The 22009-nt window shown below is 42.2% G+C and overlaps 1 protein-coding gene across 1 annotated transcript in view; it reads left to right on the forward strand.

Moving 5' to 3' along the window:
* LOC309565910 (glutamine-dependent NAD(+) synthetase-like) overlaps positions 1-21008 on the forward strand; it is a gene marked incomplete at both ends in the record, with an annotated part of 74805 nt that extends 53797 nt beyond the window's left edge. The window contains 6 exons of the mRNA XM_082270939.1: positions 1778-1884; positions 3118-3249; positions 3652-3721; positions 5295-5351; positions 5720-6346; positions 20673-21008. Coding sequence (XP_082127065.1) covers positions 1778-1884; positions 3118-3249; positions 3652-3721; positions 5295-5351; positions 5720-6346; positions 20673-21008 — 1329 coding nt within the window. The remainder of the gene's footprint in view (positions 1-1777; positions 1885-3117; positions 3250-3651; positions 3722-5294; positions 5352-5719; positions 6347-20672) is intronic.
* Between the last annotated feature and the right edge of the window lie 1001 nt (positions 21009-22009).

Below are 22009 nucleotides of genomic sequence, written 5' to 3' on the forward strand. Positions count from 1 at the left end.
TGTACCATGACTTCAAAGTCACGCAATTTTTTACTGCGTTTTTTGACGCGAAGCAATACCTATTACATTTTTCTTTTTGCGCCCCCCCAAAAATTTTGAGCACCAGCCGCCACTGAATGATGGGAAGCCATTCCTCCCACTAACAACAATGAGGGGACGCCATTCCTCCCACTGACAGCAGTGACAGGACGCCATTCCTCCCACTGACAGCAATGACAGGACGCCATTTCTCCCACTGACAGCAATGACAGGACGCCATTTCTCCCACTGACAGCAATGACAGGACGCCATCTCTCCCACTGACAGCAATGACGGGACGCCATCTCTCCCACTGACAGCAATGACGGGACGCCATCTCTCCCACTGACAGCAATGACGGGACGCCATTCCTCCCACTGACAGCAATGACGGGACGCCATTCCTCCCACTGACAGCAATGACGGGACGCCATTCCTCCCACTGACAGCAATGACGGGACGCCATTCCTCCCACTGACAGCAATGACGGGACGCCATTCCTCCCACTGACACCAATGACGGGACGCCATTCCTCCCACTGACAGCAATGACGGGACGCCATTCCTCCCACTGACAGCAATGACGGGACGCCATTCCTCCCACTGACACCAATGACGGGACACCATTCCTCCCACTGACAGCAATGACGGGACGCCATTCCTCCCACTTACAGCAATGACGGGACGCCATTCCTCCCACTGACAGCAATGACGGGACGCCATTCCTCCCACTGACAGCAATGATGGGACGCCATTCCTCCCACCGACAGCAATGATGGGACGCAATTCCTCCCACTGTCAACAATGGAACACTATTCCTTCCACTGACACCAATGACGTGGCATAATTATATTTGCTATAGATATTAATGATATAACAATATTACTCCCACTGACACCAATGCTTGGGATGCTTTTCCTCACAGTGACACCAACAATGGGACACTATTCCTTCCACTGACACTAATGGTGCGGCATAATTCCTTCCACTGATATAAATGATGAAACGCTATTCCTCTCACCGACACAAAGATGGGCACTATTACTCTCACTAATACCAGTGATAGGGCACTATTCCCCCTACTGATCACAGGCACTATGTAGTCCTTGTCCTCCCACTGATCACAAAGCCTGAGGTATTGTCCACTCTTTATGATGCTGGGGCATTTTCTACTCCCACTGACCACAGTTCGCCCCCTTAAAGTCTGAAGGACAATTAACTAAATCTTTGCTTAGAAGGTTTGGTGACCCCCCTGGTATTGGATGTAACAATGCTTCTTGGATGGGTAAATGGAGAAGATAATGCCATGTGGTGCATGGCTATGGCAAGGGTATTAGTGCCAGAGCATAGACATGGAATGCGATTGAAAAATCATATCATCACTTTTGAAACTAGAGGGTGTATATAGTTGCTATGGATTGGTCTATTGGACCTCCAATGTCTCCCCCGCCCTCCAATGTAGCAAATCAAGACCCAGACTCATTTATATTGGACATTTGTAAACACCCCTAAGAACTTCACAGATACCAGATTTCACTTGATTGTGTCATCAATCCAGGAAGTAGATGGAGACCCTGGCTTGTGCCTTAGCAAAGATGGTGCCGTCCTTCTGTAGAGAAATGTAAAGAGGAGTACTATGATCGGAAATATCTGGAAGTGTTACTCTAATGCATTATTGAGCATGCATGTGTTTAATATGAAACAATATATTTGATGCTAGGTCCACTCTAAATGATATTGTCATGTCACGTCTTTCCACAGGCCCGATTAAGGATGGTGATGGCGTACTTGTTTGCTCAGCTCAGCCTCTGGACACGTAGCTTACCAGGAGGACTGCTGGTTCTCGGATCAGCTAATGTGGATGAAAGGTTAGATCGGTCATTTATATATTTAACCAATGACAATAAATGTAGAAAATAAATTCTGACACATTTTTAAGGAAATATTCTTTAAAATGGTTGAGAAATCCAGACATCTAGTTTAATTCTAGTCAGAATTCTAGCCGGAATATTTTTTTGGGGGAAAATAGCCTGTTCTCCAGCCTTTTGTCTAGACCACAATAACGTCCATAGCTGCCCCAAGCCTCCAGGAATAATCACTTTATGCATCCCAGAAGGCTTTGCGGCAATCTAGAACACACCGTGCATGTGAGTGTCACCAGGGGGCCTGGTTGCACCCGGGAAAGACCGCTTGACACATGATGGTAAGTACAGAAGATGGCAGACGTGGGCTCAGTGTGCAGCGGAGGATTGGTGGGTTAAAGCAGGACAACACTGGACTTGTGTGAGTATGTATTTTGAAGATAACCCAAGAAACCTTAGAAGGTGAGGGGATAACAAGGGGGGGAGGGGTGAAGTTCCTCTTTAAGACATGATGCCCGAGATACTGAAAAATAGATCTGAGGTTTGTAAACTCTTTTAAAACCAACATTGTTTTAGGGTTTTGTGGCGACTATTTTTTTTAAATTCGCTGTGCAAATGCCTCAAGCATTCGCACAATCCTCAATAAGAATGCTCTTAACATAATATCTTGCGCTTAACATGTCTAATAAGTTTTATTACCTAGGATTTTTCAGTGCCATTCTAGTGCCCATAATGTGCTATTTTCCTAAATACCTCAGTCAGGAAAATACTACAAGCAAAAAAGAACAAAAAGGGCGCACCGACCTAGCGCATTATCCTCAATATAAGGCTTTATTAAATAGCATAAAAATGGCTACTCACAGACGTAGATGTAAGTAAGGCGTATCAAGCTGAATTGCTCGAGAGTCCGTGTTTAGTCCATATAATTGTCCATGATGAGATGACTGACGCGTTTCGAGGCCTAGCCTCTTCCTTAGTTACACCTTATTGTTTTTAGGAAAATACTACATTATGGCCACTAGATGGCGCTGGCAATCCTAGGAAATAAACATATAAGGCAGATTACTGTGATTTTTCATGGTGGCTGTGTGAATGCTTGAAATATTCGCACACACAAATTTTTTAAAAAAAACCTTTCACAGCACTTTTTACCCCCTGATGTTTTTGAAATAACCTTTAAAATGATTTACAAATATTGAGTTCCAGTCAGCATCATTTTTATACTTTTGTTTATTAAAGCCTTCGAGGATACCTGACAAAGTATGACTGCTCCAGTGCCGACATAAACCCCATTGGTGGGATCAGTAAAACAGATCTGAGAAGATTCATCGGCTATGCTATCAATACATTTCAGCTCAGCGCACTGACAAGGTGGGTGAGGATCAAACTTCCTTCTGAATAAATGTGGTGCAAAACAGGACAGTCCACACAAATCTACTATTGTGGACTGTTTGTTTCTGACTGGTACTCCATACAGAGCTGTAAGAACCAGAGACAGGGAGGGGCTTGGATCCTTTTTACTGAATATTTATCTGTGTGTGTAATCTGAATAGACCTGAGCAGGTGCAGATAAAATTGCCTTCTGTTTGTAGCATAGCGGTAAGCTGCAGGAAGCTTGCAATCATCATTCTAGCACTCCATCTACTCCCTGAATCTACTCGTGTGCACTATTTCCTGATTGTCTTTCTAATATTTTCCTGATTTCAAAAATAAAATGTGTACTTTTATGTGTACTGAAATCATCCTGAACTCATCATGTTTTTAATATTCCAGTATACTGTCTGCCCCGCCAACAGCAGAACTGGAGCCGCTCACAGATGGACGCATATCGCAGACCGATGAGGTAGGACAGTCATTGGTCTCTTATTATACAGTCTCTTCCTTGTTCTTGTCCATAGTTAACTTTATTTTTTTAAAGTTTTTAAACTGTTGTTTGATATCCTTTAAATAAATGGTTCTAAAATCATTATTAAAAAAAAAAAAAAAAATATATATATATATATATATATATATATATATATATATATATATATATATATATATATTTAATAAAAAGCTATTATCAGCAAATCGAACAACCTTTGCTCCTTAATAGCATTAAAACACAGGCCAACCTTAGAGAACTAGATCACACAGCTTATAACAAGTATGGTGAGTTCCATATGTAAAAAAAAAAAAGTGTGTATGTATATATGTGTAAGTGTGTGTGTATATATATATACAGTGTATGTATGTATGTATATATATATATGTGTATGTATTTATATAATTTTTTTTTGTAAGCTCCAGGGTGCAGGGACTGATTGTATAAATAGTATGTATGTTACTGTGTGTGTGTGTATACATATACATAATCACACGCCTACATACACAGTGTGTATATATATATATATTGACCTATAAAAAATGGTTATAAACTGTGTGGTATGGTATGCCAAATAAATATAATATATATATATATATATATATATATATATATATATATATATATATATATATATATATATATATATATGTTGTGTGTGTGTGTGTGTGGAAAAAAAAAAAAATATATATATATATATATATTATAGAAAGGCCAGTTCTGTCTGCTTTGTAATCCGTAATAGTTGAGGGCTTCATTTTTAGTTTTTAATAGTTCTATTTGCTGCAGCAAAAGTTAGTATACCTAGTTCTAGAGAGGCCCTGAGAAGCGCTGTTGATTGTAGCACAGGGAAGGAGAAGAGTCTAAATGCTGCCCTTAATGTTAAGCAGTGGCTTGACTCTCTAGTTTGCTGATGATGTGGGCTGCTTTAACCCATGTAACAGCAACAGGACTCTGTAACAGAGAAGCCCTCAATTATTAATGTTTATGTGGACAGGTTGCCTTTCTTAGTGAAGTGTTTTTTTAGACTCATTGGCGTGCACAGGGGGTGTACTCATTGGCGTGCACAGGGGGTGTGTCAGGTGTGCCTGGGCACAGCCTAATCACTATGTGTGATGCCGATTCCCCCTATTGCCTGGGCCTCCCCCCGTGCTACGCCCCCCACAGTGCTGCTAGCTTCCCTCTTCTCCCCCTGGCTGCTGTGGGGGATGTTTCAGAATGGAGAGTGGGGGCAGGGGCTAGTAAATATGTAATTTACCAGCCCCTTCCTTTTCTAAATGAACACAGCGAACAAACTCACTCACTGTGTTCATTTTGTTTACTATAATTCAGTTGGCAAATGAACAGGAAGCCACTCAGCACAGAGTATTATCTTGTTCATGCACTGTCCAGTGCAGCTGAGGCTGCACAGAAAGGCATGTGTGTTTGAGCTTTGGGGTGCACACCCTAATGCAATGGGCTGCACACACCTATGATCAGAATAAAGTATGTTACATGTTAGCGGATTTCTAGCCATGCTCAAATAATTTTCTAACTAACGTGCCCCCTACAGGAGGATATGGGAATGACATACGATGAGCTTTCGGTCTATGGAAGGCTAAGAAAAGTTGTAAAAACTGGAGTGCGCATGCGCGGCGCGGGACGGATGGCGGCTTGAACTCGCTGCTCCGCTCACTTCGGCCGTGATCCCGGCTACAGGGGCCATATATCGCCGCCTTTAAAACTTCAAAGATCACCCCCTGGCAGCCACAGTTCCTGTGCATGTCGTCCAGTAAAAGGAAGCACCGCAAGACTCCACAGAAGTCCCTCACGCACTATCTCCTAAGAGCCCGGGAGAAGTTCAACATGGAGCAAGATGGCGCCACCCCTCCTCCTCCTCCTCCTCCTGTACATGTCGGCAGCAACATACAGGCTTCAGCTCCTAAGTCATCCTCGACTCCTACAAACTGTGAGTACCCTGCTCCCCTCACAAAACAGGATCTTGATAATAGCCTGGAGATTATGTGCACTAAGCTGATGGCAAAATTCCAGGCTGAGCTCCACAAAACAGAGACCACCCTTACACAGGAGATCTCTGCTCTTGGAGGAAGAACAGACAGGCTGGAGGCAAAACATGATGAGTTGTCCCTAGCTTACAGAGAGCTGAGCAGAGATCATGAGCTGTTAAGCTCAGAATTTAACCAGCTGCAGGCACATGTGGAGGATTTGGACAATCGCAACAGGCGTAATAACCTGAGGTTAAGGGGGGTCCCTGAAACCTATACCGATCTCATACCCACAGTAAATCGCCTGTTCAAATCGCTTTTGCCTGAAGTAATGGAGTCCCAGTTCTCTTGTGATAGAATCCACCGTGCCCTCCGTCCAAAACCCCCGGCCGATAAACCACCAAGGGATATTATCTTATGTATGAAGGACTTCCTGACCAAGGAGGAAATCCTCAGGGCTGCGAGGAATACCCCTAATATTCTTATTGACGGCAATAAAATACAGATTTTCCCGGATATCTCACAGGCTACACTAGAGAGAAGACGCAACCTAAAAGAAATCACGTCAATATTACAAGGTGCACGAATACGCTATAAATGGGGTTTCCCGTTTAAGCTTGTAATCCCCCACAATGGTTCCACATACGTGGCTACTAATATCCCAGAAGGTCGTGAAGTCCTCATTAAGCTAGGACTGATGGACCCCTCTTCTAACCCCTCACCCCCCCCTGCTCCTAGACCTTCACCGCTTTGGCAAACCCCGGCTTCTAGAAGAGGAAACAGAAGACCACGTAATGACAGGATCTGAGGCTTTCTGTTAATTTTCACATCTTCTGATTCTTATGAATCAAGAATATCGCGGAATTCTACTTGGAGATTTCTTTAAAATACGTTAAGATTTATCTGACAAACTTTCCTAATTTTTTTTTTTTTTTTTTTTCTTGCATAATTTTCCTTTTCTTCCCCGTCCTCTTTTCCCCATTTCCTTTAATTCTTTCCCATGTAGTACCAATATTCTCCACAGCACCATTCACTGTTCAGTGGACAAGAGGAGACACCTACTGGCAAAATCCTGAACTGCAGGGAACCATCATCTGAAGATCATTAACTTCAATCAATCTTGGCTTCTAACATCTTTCAAGATTTTATGTGGCTCTCATCCTAATCCGCAAGTTATTATTTCCATTTTTTTCACTTTTTTTTCTTTTTTTTTTAGACTCCTTATATTTTTCCACACGACCTTGGACTTATATGAAGGAAATACTATTGCTTTAGATTTATATACTATCATAATGTATGCTCTCTGATCATTTACCCTCCCTCTCCTCCCCTCCCTCCCCCTTCCCCCCCCCTCCCTTCCCTCCCTCAACCTTTCCCCCCCCCCCCCAGCCCTCTTATTCTCCCTATCTTTGTTGGATATTTCTTTGTGATGTTCCCCTTGGGTTCTTCTAGAACCACCTATAACCAGACATTGCACTAATTTTGATTCCCTCTCTCTGCGAAGGGAACTTTCAATAGGCCTAGATGAGGTCCCGTGCTTGTACATGTTGTACCCACTCGGTCGACCGGTGGCCACTGGTGGTCGCGGGGGAGTCGCACCCTTTCTGTTCCTCAGGTTGGGACTGTCTCTCCTTCTGCTCTGCTGCTGGCTTTCGGTCGCCTGTTTAGAAGGAGTTTATCCTTCATTTATGTTACTCTTTTATCAGTACCTTAACGGTTTACTGATCCATGGTTTATCTTACTTGTTAAACTTTGATCCTTATAGTTTTGCCTTTTTGAGTTTTCTATTTATTAACGTATATCCACAGACGTTTCAATGCCTACAGTTATCCAGAATGCCTTTTACTAGCGTGTGTAGACCTCTCCCAGACACAGGTTATCCCTGAGTTACACAACCTAGACCTACATCCCCCAGGTCCGCCCTCACTTACTTCACGGCCCCTCCGAATATTGAACTATACGGACGTGCTCTTAGACACCTCGATCACCCTAAAATTACACCATGGTAACTTTTACTTTCTCACCTCAAAATGACCATCAGAATAATCTCACATAACGTGCAGGGATTCAACTCCCCTAATAAACGCAGGAAAGCTTTTCACCAGTTCAAGCGTTTGGATGCCAAAATCCTATTGCTCCAAGAGACGCATTTTGCTGAACACAATCACCCCAAATACTTCCATAAGACTTATAACCAGGCCTTTTATACCACACACTCCTCTAAAAGTAGAGGTGTAGCAATATTCGTTCACAATTCTTTCCCACTAGATGTCCAAGAAGTATATAGGGACACTGAAAGTCGCTTTATAGTAATTAAGGGACGCATTTTGGGGAAGAAATTAACAATAGCCAATATATATGCCCCTAATGGAGCCACAGTTAGATTTTTCACTGATTTTTTTAACATATTGGAAAAATATCACTCTTCCCACATTATCCTAGGCGGTGACTTTAATATGGTCTCTCATCCCACCATGGATAGGAGCAACCCAAACTCGGCTTCCAAAACGTTCCCCAGATCCTTAGAACGTAGACTCAATAATTTACAGTTGGTAGATACATGGAGATGTCTTAATATGGGCTCCAAAGAGTTTACGTTCTACTCTAACCCACATAATTCTTCGGCTAGGATCGACTACATTTTTTGCTCACAAGTGGTCTTAGCCAATTCGATCTCGGCTAGCATTGTTCCATGTGTGTGGTCGGACCACCATATGGTACTTTATGACACTTCAGGGATAGGTCTTTCTCCTACTCCCTTCTCATGGAGACTTAATGACTCCCTGTTAACTGACCCGATAGACTCTCAGGAGCTCTCCGATTCCATATCCGAATTTTTTAGATTAAACCCCACTGAGGACACTACAATCCCAAACACATGGGTCACTCATAAGGCCTATATAAGGGGTAAACTAATCTCATTAGCGGTTAAAAAAAACCGTACACGTACCGCTAAGATTCAAGATCTCACTAGGGAATTACAATTATTATATAGAAACCATAATAATTTACATGATCAATCCACCAGACTTTTAATCGACCAAAAGAGAGCAGAATTAAATAACATTCTTTCAGATTATGCTGAAAAATCCATCAGGCACTCGAGATCCAAATTCCTACTATATGGAAACACCGCTTCCACAATGCTGGCAAGAAAATTGAACCAAACGATGAAACCCCCTCACATATATAAATTAAATACACCATCAGGAATGACCACTTCTCATCCCAAGGAGGTCTTGAGCATTTTTGAAAAATTTTACTCTACACTACTTTCCCCCCCCCCCCCCCCCCCCCCCAGACGCCACGCCAATACACACACAAGCCTGGTTTGATGAAATCCCTATCCCATCACTCTCTCCCTCGGATATAGAGCGGTTGAATGCCCCTATCACAGAAACAGAAGTAACCCATATGATTAAAACCCTCCGTAATTCATCTGCACCGGGCCCAGATGGCTTCAGTGCTTCATACTATAAAAAGTTTACTTCTATTCTATCCCCTAAACTTACAATACTCTTCAATCACATACTTATGGGAAACGACTTCCCAGAAGAAATGTCCCTGGCAAACATGACTCTTCTCCCCAAACCGAACAAAGATCTCTCTTGCCCCCAAAACTTTAGGCCAATTTCGATTATTAATAACGACCTTAAATTATTCAGTAAAATCCTCGCTTCTAGATTATCCCAAATTATCCCAAATCTCATCTCCTCATCGCAGTCAGGATTTATCCCCAACCGTCAAATTACGGATAACATCCGACTTGCATGCAACATTATACAAGACGCAAATTTATCTAAAAAACAATTGTTACTATTAGGTCTGGACATACACAAGGCTTTTGACAGCGTCACTTGGAGCTATCTTGGAAAATTACTACCCAGATTCGGCTTCTCTAACGAATTTTTAAATGGCTTTTCCGCTCTATATAAAAATCCTAAAACGAGAATTAAGATCTCGGGCTGTAACTCATCTTTTTTCCCTTTGGGTAGGGGCACAAGACAGGGATGTCCATTATCACCACTTCTGTTTGCCCTTGCCATAGAACCACTCTCGATTGCGATTAAAAGACACGCTGGAATTTCGGGATATAGAAAAAACGCAGAGACATTCAAACTAAACTTATATGCTGATGACGCTCTCATGTACATACCAGACCCTTTCATCTCATTACCCAATCTATTGAATACTTTAGAAAATTTTGCAGGGGTTTCGGGTCTCAGTATTAATTTATCTAAATCGGTAGCCTTACCAATTAACTTCTCAGAGTCTGACACCCTACATCTGAAGACCCTTTTCCCCTTTGTCTGGGCCTCTGAGAAGATTTCATATCTTGAAATTCAACTTAACAAAAACTACAACTCTATTTTTAAATCGAACTATCCCCCGTTGCTTGACAAGATACGAGGAATGCTCCAAATGTGGTCCTCTTATCAACTATCTTTTTTAGGTAAGATCACAGCGATCAAAATGACCATTCTTCCGAAATTTATATACCTGTTCCGTGCGCTTCCCATTTACCTTACCAAAGCATACATCACCAAATTACAATCTATAATCAATAAATTCGTTTGGGGCAACAAAAAACCCAGATATGCAGCAAGCATATTATATCATCACCAACGTACTGGAGGTCTGGGCCTTCCTAATATATGGTTTTACTATATCAGCAGTAGACTGGCCCAATTAGCTCGTTGGCATGATCGTTCCTCAGATCTGCCTTGGATCAACTTCGAGAAAAACTCGATCGCCCCATATCACTTAGCAGGGCTACTATGGGACCATACAGTCCCTATACGCAAAATTTCCTCCCGTAATAAAATAATTTCTGATGCTCTCAGGATGTGGAGACTTGTCACCAAAAAATGGCCCTTCGCATCTCTTCCCCCTCTCGGTGCCTCCTTCTTAGGAGACCCCAGATTTCCTGAAGCATTTATTACCCCCGAGAGATTCGCGTGGTGGTCCGAAAATAATTTGACTTCATTACTAGACCTATATGATGGTGGGACTTTCCTCTCTTTTGAAGTATTACTACACACCAAAAAGATCCCACAATCAGAAAATCCCAACTATGACCTTATTAAAAACTTCTTTAAATCACATTACCCTGAGCCTTCGGGATCTCCTCTCAGCACATATGAACGTATTTGTTTTAAAGATCTCTCAAGTACGGGACATATATCTACAATATATTCCTTACTTAACAACTGGGATCCGGATACCAAACTTAGTTACATGGTTAAATGGGAGTCAGAACTACAAACTGCTATATCGATAGCAGACTGGCGAGACATGTGGATAAATATGTGTAAGTCAACCAAATCCCTAGGTGTGAGGGAAACGGCTATTAAAATATTCACAAGATGGTATTATACCCCCAAAAAATTGAATAAATTCTACCCTGAGATCTCCCCAAATTGTTTCAGAGGGTGTGATGAAGTGGGCTCTATATTGCATATTTTCTGGGAATGCCCCAAAGTTAAAGATGTCTGGCAGGAAGTATTCAATCTAATAGAGAGAGTTACAAGATGTAAATTCCCACTCTTGCACCTGCAATGTCTACTTTTCAAAAATATTCCAGAAATCACCACAGATCTCACACGCCTAACACACACCATCTGCATTGCTATGTTATGGGTTATCTCCAAACACTGGAAAGAAGCTTTTATACCCTTTGATCAGATCATCAGTAGAATAGAAGATATAAGACTAATGGAACAATACCATCATACCATCACAGACACTAAGACCAAATTTGACCAAAAATGGACTCCTTGGTACACATACAAATGTTCCTTAACTTCATGAATATTGCATTAACTTAACCAACCAATGTATGTTGTCTCTACAATTACATAATATCTCGGTTTTCCATCACACCATATTCATGGTTTTAAGCTAGTTGGGCGCCTCTTACTGAGGCGAAAGAGGTAACCTTCTTATTGATTATATCTCACGTATTCTGTTAACTTGCTCACTCAAACTCTTAGATATTTCATTATTCATACAATGTTATATTTCTATCAAGGACGGATATACATCCTCTATTTTGTTTAATTTTTGTTTTTTTTTTATCGCTTGTATGCCTTTTCACATACTTATTACTTGAAATGCTTTATTGATGAAACACCTTTATGTAAATTTTATATTTACTATTCTATTTGTACTTGAATATATTTTTCAATAAAAGTTTATAATCAAAAAAGAAAAGTTGTAAAAACTGGACCGTACAGCATGTTCTGCAAACTAATTCTTATGTGGAGGATGATATCACCTAGACAGGCAAGTACAAAGTCCATTGTGCCCTTTAACAGGTTCAAACATAAGGCAACCTAATACTTGGGTGCAAGTGGGAAAGGGGTTAGAACTTCTTCATTTTTTTTTAGGTAGAATTCTGCTTACTTAGAATGATACATAATTATGGTAAAAAATGTGAGTCAAAAAAGTTTGGGATGGGACCAGCCCTATATTTATTTGTACCAAGAAAAAGGAGGGGAATGGATCTAACCCCACCGGAAAGTGGGCTTTTAAATGGTACCTCCCTAAAGATATATAATTATACAAATCTTTTGTTGAAAATGTAACAAAAATATAATAAAAAATCCTATACATAGCCTTATTCCAACCAGGGCCACAAGAAAGAGGAGCCCCTGAGACAAAATACATACAGCGACATCAATAATGTACGGCGACATCATATATTACATACAGAGACATCAATAATGTACGGCGACATCATATATTGCATACAAAATACGTACAGAGACATCAATATATTTTTGTACATTTTTAACAAGATCTTTGTATTACTATTTATCTTTTGGGAGGTACCATTTTAAAGCCCTCTTTCTGATGGGGTTAGGTCACTCTTTCTTACCCTCATTTTTCTTGGTACAAATTCTGCTTACGGTACTTCCTGTGCTGGTGACAGCTAGCAGACAAGCAAAGCAACCTGAAATAGGATGCCTTCTTTATGCTGTCCTAAAAAGGGAAACAAAGTTGCTTTGGAGTTGAACATTAAAGGGTCAGACCACTCAAAAGTGATATTTTAGGTAATGGTGAAATCAGTCCCCGGGGTGTCTTGGTTATTCCGAAGAAATCTCCTTGCCATGGTTCCTGTCTACCCGGGAATTTTATATGTTCTGCCACCTTTTGTGTGTTCCAGCTCCTCCTGTTCCAGGCTCCCTAATATTTAATGACTAAACAAACTGGGTGAGTTGGTAATGCTTTTAATGGTCACGAAAGGTGTGCAGACCCAGGAACCTAGCACCGAGATCTCACCAATAAAGTCCCTAGGAGATACACAATATGGCCAAAAGATACACTTGACCATCACACCAACGGTATGACTAAAAGTGTGTGGGCAGCTCTCCAAATTATTCACTTCAGGCATTTTAGTAAAAATAATTTTTAACTAAAGTATTTATCGGCGTATAACACGCGCCGGCGTATAACACGCACCTCAATATTTGGAGAGAAATTTTAGGAACAAAGCTTAAATTTTAAAATAAACAGCTTTGAACTCAGAACATTTTTTTTTAATCAAATGACATCTCACCAGTGCCCATGAATGCAGCCTCATCAGCAGTGTCTATATATGCAGCCTCAGCAGCAGTGTCCATATATGCAGCCTCAGCAGCAGTGTCCATATATGCAGCCTCAGCAGCAGCGTCCAGCAATGCATCCTCATCAGCAGCGTCCATATATGCAGCCTCAGCAGCAGCGTCCATATATGCAGCCTCATCAGCAGTGGCCATATATGCAGCCTCATCAGCAGCGTCCATATATGCAGCCTCATCAGCAGTGGCCATATATGCAGCCTCATCAGCAGCGTCCATATGCAGCAGTGGCCATATATGCAGCCTCATCAGCAGTGGCCATATATGCAGCCTCGCAAGCGCCATTGGAACTATCCAAATCTGTTTTAAAAAAGGCCGGGAAGCAGCGCCGAGAGCAGAAGGGGCGGGCCGGGCCGAGGAGAAGGAAGGACGAGCGAGCGCAGTCATCGGAAGTCCCGCCTCCTCTGCCGAGACGTGTGACGTCTCTCATAGGCGCGACTTCCGATGACTGCGCTCGCTCGTTCTCCTCAGCCCGGCCCGCCCCCTTCTGCTCTTATGACAGCTCGTCCTTCCTTCTCCTTGGCCCGGCCCGCCCCTTCTGCTCTCGGCGATGCTTCCTGGCTTTTTTTTTTTTTTTTTTTATCTGCGTATAACATGCACTGCTGCTTTTTCCTCCATTTTTAGGAGGAAAAATGTGTGTTATACTCCGATAAATACGGTACTTCAGCTCTGGAAGGTTTTACCCCCTTCATGACCAGGCTGTTTTTTGCTATTTAGCACTGTGCTACTTTAACTGGATATTGCAAAGTCATGCTACACTGCACCCAAATGAAATTTGTATCATTTTTTTTTCACACAATTTTTTTTTGGGGTTGTATTTGATCACCACTGGGACCAAAAATTATGAAAAGAAAAAATATTTTTTACTTTTCTGTTTTATAAAACGTATTAAAAAAAAAATCCAATTTCTTCATGAATTTAGGCCAAAATGTTTTTTTGCTACGTCTTTGGAAAAAAAAATCCTAATAGGTGTATATTGATTGGTTTGTATGAAAGTCTACAAACTATGGTGTATATATAAAGAAAATACGAAGGCGCCTGGCCCTTTTCAAAGATGTTAAAAAACCTGCTGCCCTTTTAATTGTTGGGTAACAATAAATAAATAGATAAATGGTTAAAAGGCGCTGGTAATCTTAGGTGTAAAATATAAATTATTTGAAAGTGTGTGATCTTATTTAAAAACTTACTAAAAATTCACATAACCAGGTACAAATGCCAGTGGTGCATACATATACAATATATATAAATAATGAATATATAAAGTGCAAGTGCTGTATAACAATTTGTGTAAAAATAAAAAGTGCTTAAATGTGCAGCCACAGATATGTTAAATAACATGTACCATAAATAATAAAACATTAAAAAAATATTGTGACTACTATTTCAGTGCTTAAGTGATTTTTTAAAGTGCTTATGGGTAGTTCATAGTCCAAGTCAATTCATGCAGGGAAAAAAAACTTGAATGTATTAATTGCTTGGATCTTGGGTGCTCCGGTGATGGGGTGTGACACTCTTTGCTTCTTACCAGATTGAAGCAGGTCGCAAAGACCCCCAACGCCTGCAATCCCTTTTATATAGGTGGATCAGACCTTACGGACTCCTCTTTCTTTAAACAGAATATACTGCTCCTTTCTCCTATTTTTCCTTGTGTATTACTCATACGGGTGAGGGTAGAGCCCACATATAGAAAGACCCATAAAACAGCCAAAATAGTGTAATACTGTTGGTTTAATATAGGTGCATAGTAATTACAATGATTGGCTCCTTACATTTAGTTGTGCCCTCCTGGCACTGGGCAATTCGCATTGGTTGCTGCGGGTATCAGGAAAAAAAGCTCTACGAGGATCTGCAGTACCCTCTCTTGAGTCTCCTTCCCACCTTCTAGCGTGGGGCGGTCGGCGTGCCTTAAAGATTAAAGGGTGGCATTAATCTTGCCAAATATTGAAAACCTTCTAAATGGAAAGACACTGCTGAGATTTGAACTCAGGATCTCCTGTTTACTAGACAGGTGCTTTCACCAACTAAGCCACAGCGCCTCACTTCACGACGACCGCCGCACGCTAGAAGGGGGGAAGGAGACTCAAGAGAGGGTACTGCAGATCCTCGTAGAGCTTTTTTTCCTGATACCCGCAGCAACCAATGCGAATTGCCCAGTGCCAGGAGGGCACAACTAAATGTAAGGAGCCAATCATTATAATTACTATGCACCTATATTAAATCAACAGTATTACACTATTTTGGCTGTTTTATGTGTCTTTCTATATGTGGGCTCTACCCTCACCCGTATGAGTAATACACAAGGAAAAATAGGAGAAAGGAGCAGTATATTCTGTTTAAAGAAAGAGAAGTCCGTAAGGTCTGATCCACCTATATAAAAGGGATCGCAGGCGTTGGGGGTCTTTGCGACCTGCTTCAATCTGGTAAGAAGCAAAGAGTGTCACACCCCATCACCGGAGCACCCAAGATCCAAGCAATTAATACATTCAAGTTTTTTTTGCCTGCGTGAATTGACTTGGACTATGAACTACCCATAAGCACTTTAAAAAATCACTTAAGCACTGAAATAGTAGTCACAATATTTTTTTATTGTTTTATTATTTATTTATGGTACATGTTATTTAACATATCCGTGGCTGCACATTTAAGCACTTTTTATTTTTGCACAAATTGTTGTACAGCACTTGCACTTTATATATTATTTATATATATATTGTATATGTATGCACCACTGGCATTTGTACCTGGTTATGTGAATTTTTAGTAAGTTTTTAAATAAGATCACACACTTTCAAATAATTTATATTTTACACCTAAGATTACCAGCGCCTTTTTACCATTTATCTATTTATGGTGTATATATACTGGAATTTGTAATTAGTTTTTTATACTGGTAATGGTGGTGATGGCAGGAATGTGATGCATCGGTCAGTCTGACACCAACCGACACTGGGTGGGAACTGGCTGACACTGACATCACCAGTGACACTAATACAGTGATTAGTGATAATACTATACACTGTGACTGTACTGATAACACTGGCTGGGAAAGGGTTAACATCTCGGAGTAATCAAGGGGTTTAGAGTGTGCCTAAGTGTTAATGTGTGTATTATGTACTGCTTTTTACTAAATACAGTAAACCCCCCTCCATTGCGGGGGTTACGTTCCGGACCCATCCGCGAAAAGAAAATCCGTGAAATAGAAAAACCCTATTAAAATACACACTGTAGGCATGTTTTTTTTACTGTCACTGTACTTTTAAAAGCATTTTAAGGTCTTTAAACACACTTTTAAAACAATAGAAACTCATTTAAACACATAAAAGATACTGAGAGACAGAGCAAGAGCTATGGAAAACACAAAAATATTTCATTTTCAATGATTTAATTCGTAAAATAACATCACAGAAAAAAACGCAATATACCGGGGAGAAACTGAACCGTAATGGAGCGGGGGTTTACTGTATCTTTGTTCCCTCTCCCTGCGCGCCCTGTACCCGAAAGAGGCCAGTGACGTACAGGTACTTCAGTGTGGCTTTAGGAGCCGACCGTCTGCAGTACAAAGCAGACCGGCAATCCTAAAGAGGTTAATACAAAGACATTTTAGACAGTTGTGCTCTCCTAACCTTGTGGTAACAGTTTGAGGAAGGCCATTTTCTGTTTCAGCATGACTGTACACCTGTGTACAATTCCAGCTCCATGAAAACATGGTTTGGTGTGGAGGAATATAAGTGTCCTGTACAGAGCCTTGACCAGGGGAGGGCTGGCAGCCTTAGGCCTGGAGGGCAAGTCTAGTCAAGTGGCCCGTTGAACCACTGAATCAGCTCTCCATCCATGCCCACCTGGTTTTATATTGGGTATTGATGTAATGAAGCAAGACAAATATGACATGGCATGACCCCGATCTTGTTAAAGAGCCGATGCAGCAGCTCATTACACATGTGATTGGCTGTGTCCAATCACAGCCGATCACATGTAAATGTGGAGAGCCAGATCAGCGGCATCTCCTCGCAGGGGAGACCTGTACAGGTAATCAGAGCATAGCATTACAGTGCAGCCTCAGCATTGCCCAGCAGGTGACGCCAGTCTGTGCCTATCTGTGACACCAATCAGTGCTGCCTTTCAGTGCCCATCAGTGCTGCCCATCATTGCATCAGTGCAAAACAGTACTGCTTATCATGTGGAAGAAATGGACTGGATGGCGGCACTCCAATCATGCTATGACTAAGCACCAGCTTGGGTGTGAAATGCATTAGCTGCCAGTGTCATCATCTCCGCTATGGTATGATCATCCTTCATGTATTTTTGTATCTTTTTTTTCTTCAATAAAGGACTAATTTTTTGGAGTGCCATCATCCAGTCCATTTCTTCCACATGCTTCTGTTGCAACCAGGGCGTGCACCTGAATTTCCTTTCTGAGGCTGAAGTTTGAACGGAGGCTTTTTGTCCTGGAGCAACACAGTGTCTTGCTAGTACTCCTTATCAGTGCCGCCCATCAGTGCAGCATATTAGTGCCTCCACATAAGTGCCACCTATCAGTGCGGTATATTAATGCCTCCACATCAGTGAGGCATATTAGTGCCTCCACATCAGTCCCGATAAGTGCGGCATATTAGTGCCTTCCCCTCAGTGCTACCTAGAAAAACATTTCATCCACTTCTGGACCGGAAGGTTTTGTCCCCTTAAGGACCAGGCCATTTTTTGCAATTCGGTACTGTGTTACTTTAACTGACGATTGCGCGGTCGTGCGATGCTGTACCCAAATACATTTTTTTGTGCTATAAACAAAAAAAGAGCAACAATTCTGCAAAAAAAAAAATAAAAATATATTTTTATAATAATATAAAAATATAAAAATAGTATATATTATTTTTCACTTTCTGCTATATAAAATTCCCAATAAAAAAAAAAATGTAAATCAAAATTTTTCATAATTTTAGGCCAATTTCTATTCTGCTACATATTTTTGGTAAAAAAAAAATCCCAAATAGCGTATTTTGATTGATTTACGCAAAAGTTATCATGTCTACAAACTAGGGGAAATATTTATGTCATTTTTATTTGTTTTAATTTTTTTACTATTCATGGCGGCGATCAGCAATTTTTAGCGGGACTGCGACATTGTGGCGGACAGATCGGACTCCTAACTGACATTTTTGACACTTTTGGGGGTACCAGTGACATTACTACAGTAATCAGTGCTAAAAATATGCACTGTTACTGTAATAATGACACTGGCAGGGAAGGGGTTAACCCTGGGGCGATCAAAGGGGTGTTTTCTAACTGTTAGAGGGGATGGTATTATGAAATGAACACAGAGACCTGTGTTCCTAAATAGGGGGAACACAGGAGCCCTGTATTGATTTCTGAGAGAACAACGGTCTGCCGTGTTACAACAGCAGACCGCCGTTCTCTCTCCAAGGGGAGTGATTGCGGGCGCCTGGTGGCAATTGTGGCTGCTGGCCCCCGTGGATTGGCTTCCCTGCTAGCGAGTGGGCGCACGTTCCCAGGATCGCTCCTGTGGACCGCCGTACGTGGTAACCTGCTGACCTGCCACCGTATAACTGTGGCGGCTGGTTGGCAAGTGGTTAAAAACTTTTTTGGGTGTTTTTTTTTTTTTAAGCAAACACCACCAACAGAAAGCTTGAATTGTGTGTGGGGAAAAAATTATAAAAATGTCATATAGGTACAGTGTAACATGACTGCGCAATTTTCATTCCAAGAGGGACAGCGCTGAAAGCTGAAAATTGGCCTGGGCAGGAAGGGGGTGACAGTGTCCAGTAGGCAAGTGGTTAAACAAGGCTGGGGGAGAGGGAGAGGCATTCTGGAGAGACAGAGTAGGAAGAAAGAGTAAAGAGGGGAGAGTGTGGTCACAGCTCACTCACTTGTACAGTCCCAGCAGCAGCCTCACTGGCTCAGTCAGCGGATTCATGTTTAGGATGTGACTGTCGGATAATGCCTCATGTTTAGGATCCAGCGTGCACAGGGAGAGAGGGGCGGAAGGAGACAGAGCAGATCTGTTCTCCCATTTGTGTAGAGGAGGGGGAAGGGCTGTGCTCTGCAGGGATACAACACTCTCAGCCCTGTCACAGGACACATCGCCGGCTCATAGCTGCAGTGAGTGAGAGAGGCGTTCTGTCACTGCTCCTCCACTCTGTTAACCCTGCACTGGAGCCGTCCGAGCAGTAGCACACAATCATCTCCAGTACCTGACATGTGCAGCTCTGAGCTGCCAGCACAGCGGCCCATTTACAGGGAATCCAGGCGGCCCAGGGGGAAATTGCCACCTTTCCCCCCAGGCCAGTCCGCCCCTGGCCTTGACCTCAACCCTACTGAACACCTTTAGAAATTGAAATTTGGAAAGCAGATTGCAAGCCAGGTCTTCTCATCCAATGTCACTACCTGTCCTCCACAAATGTTTTTTTGGCTGAATGGGCACACATTTTCACCAACGTCTTCCACTGGACAACCTTTCCAGAAGAGTGTACGTTGTAATGGCTGTAGGTGGAAGCCATGGTCATGGTTTTGAAATGGGATGACCAACAAGCAAATAAAGGTGTGATGACCAGGTGTCCACCGACCTTTGGCCATATAGAACATAAAGAATATGTCAGGTTCTCTAACAATACCGTGGCTACTAAACTCCAAAATATCAGTTTTGGGTGGACTGATCCTTAAAACTGAACTTCAGCTTTTGATATTTACATAGTTACATAATGGCTGAGCGCTGATACTCTACTGTGTTCCGGGTATGAGACCGGAAGTCTCGACTCCAACCCGGAACACAGCATGGTATGCTGTATGTGGCCTCAGCTCAGGGCCGGCGCTACCACTAAGGCAAATTAGGCAGCCCCCTAGGGCGCACTGTAGCCTAGGGCGCCCGGCCGCTGGTTTCCCTACTCAGTCCCACTGCTGCCTGTGCTGTGCAGCCGCCCTGGACCATCATTAATGTAGCTGCCGTGGCAGCACTGAGGAACAGACCTGATGTCACGGTCTCCCGAGTCCTGAAAGTCTCCGGAGACCTGACAGTGACAGAACAGAGGCGGTCTGCGCCTCAATGATCAATGACAGACAGGACAGTCTGTGACTTGTCTGTCTCTCTCTCTCAGAAACTCTCTGGTGCCATCCAGCTTTGGAAGTGGTGATCGTTCGATTCGTCTGTCCCTGGCTAGTCCCTCCCATCAGTGCCATTACTCCCATGATGAGCTCTGCTCCCCCCTTCCTCCCCCCCTCCCCCCCCTTCCCCCCCCCCTCCCCCCCTTTCTCCTCCTCCCCCTTTCTCCTCCTCCCTATGTCTCTGTGTAACCATGTACTTGTGTCAAAAAGGATCCTGTTGCATTGCTTCCTTTGTGTGAAATACCCAGTCCTTCTTCCAGTCCCCATCCTTTCCTATTCCAAATTACATTGTTGCCTCTGTCCATTTTATTTCAGGTAGCTGAGAAAGTGAAACATTTCTTCAGGATGTACGCCATTAACCGGCACAAAATGACGACCCTGACGCCTGCATACCATGCCGAGAGCTACAGTCCAGATGATAACCGGTTTGACCTCCGACCTTTCCTGTATAATGCATTGTGGGCATGGCAGTTCCGCTGCATTGATGAACAGGCAGGTCTCTTTCTATTGTTGTGGCTGCATGAGAGTTCTATTGAGCTTTTATAATGAATCTGTAATGAGAGATATACAGGGACTGCCATTGCAGACCTCCTTCTGAAAATTCAACATACCTGGCTGTTATGCTGAGCCCCTGGCTTCGGTACTTGAGTCACTGACAAGTCTGCACAAAACATTGCAGAAAAGTCAGAAATCCCTATCTGTATATTTGATCACCGACTCATTGTTGAAGCAAAGGATCTGTGTGACAGCCAGACAACTTAACTTTCAACAGAGATCTCTGCTGTGACTACTGCCATGTTTGCCTCATGACTGGTTTCCCTTCTTGTAGATGTATTTCTTCTTGATAATTACCCACTTGAGCCCCGGAAGGTTTTACCCCCTAATGACCAGGCCATTTTTTGCGATACGGTATTGCGTTACGTTAACTGACAACTGCACGGTTGTGCGACGCTGTACCCAAATAACATTGATGTCCTTTCTTTCCCACACCTCTGCGGTTTTAATTTTTTGCGCTATAAACAAAAAAAGACCGACCGTTTTTAAAACATTTTTTTTTCTTTCTGCTATAAAACATATCCAATAAAAAAATAGAAAAAATCGAATGCCTTATACATTTAGGCCACTATGTATTCCGCTACATAGTTTTGGTAAAAAAAAATCCCAATAAGCATATATTGATAGGTTTGCGCAAAAGTTATAACGTCTACAAACGATGGGACATTTTTATGGAATTTTATTATTTATTTAATTTTTTACTAGTAATGGCGGTGCTCAGCGATTATTTTTTATTTTTTTTTTTGTGGGACTGCAACATTACAGCGGACAAATCAGACACCAACACTTTTGACACTTTTTTGAGGCCCAGTTACACTAATGCTAAACTGTACTAAAGACACTGGCAGGGAAGGGGTTAACATCAGGGGTGATCGAAGGGTTAAATGTGTCCCTAGGGGGGGTGCTCTGACTGAGGTAAGACAGAGATCCATGTTCCTCCTTAGCAGGAACACAGGATCTCCATCTTCTCCCCTGTCAGAAAGGGCGATCTG

This window comes from Pelophylax lessonae, assembly GCF_965119305.1.
Source record: "Pelophylax lessonae genome assembly, chromosome: 10".
Classification (NCBI taxonomy): domain Eukaryota; kingdom Metazoa; phylum Chordata; class Amphibia; order Anura; family Ranidae; genus Pelophylax; species Pelophylax lessonae.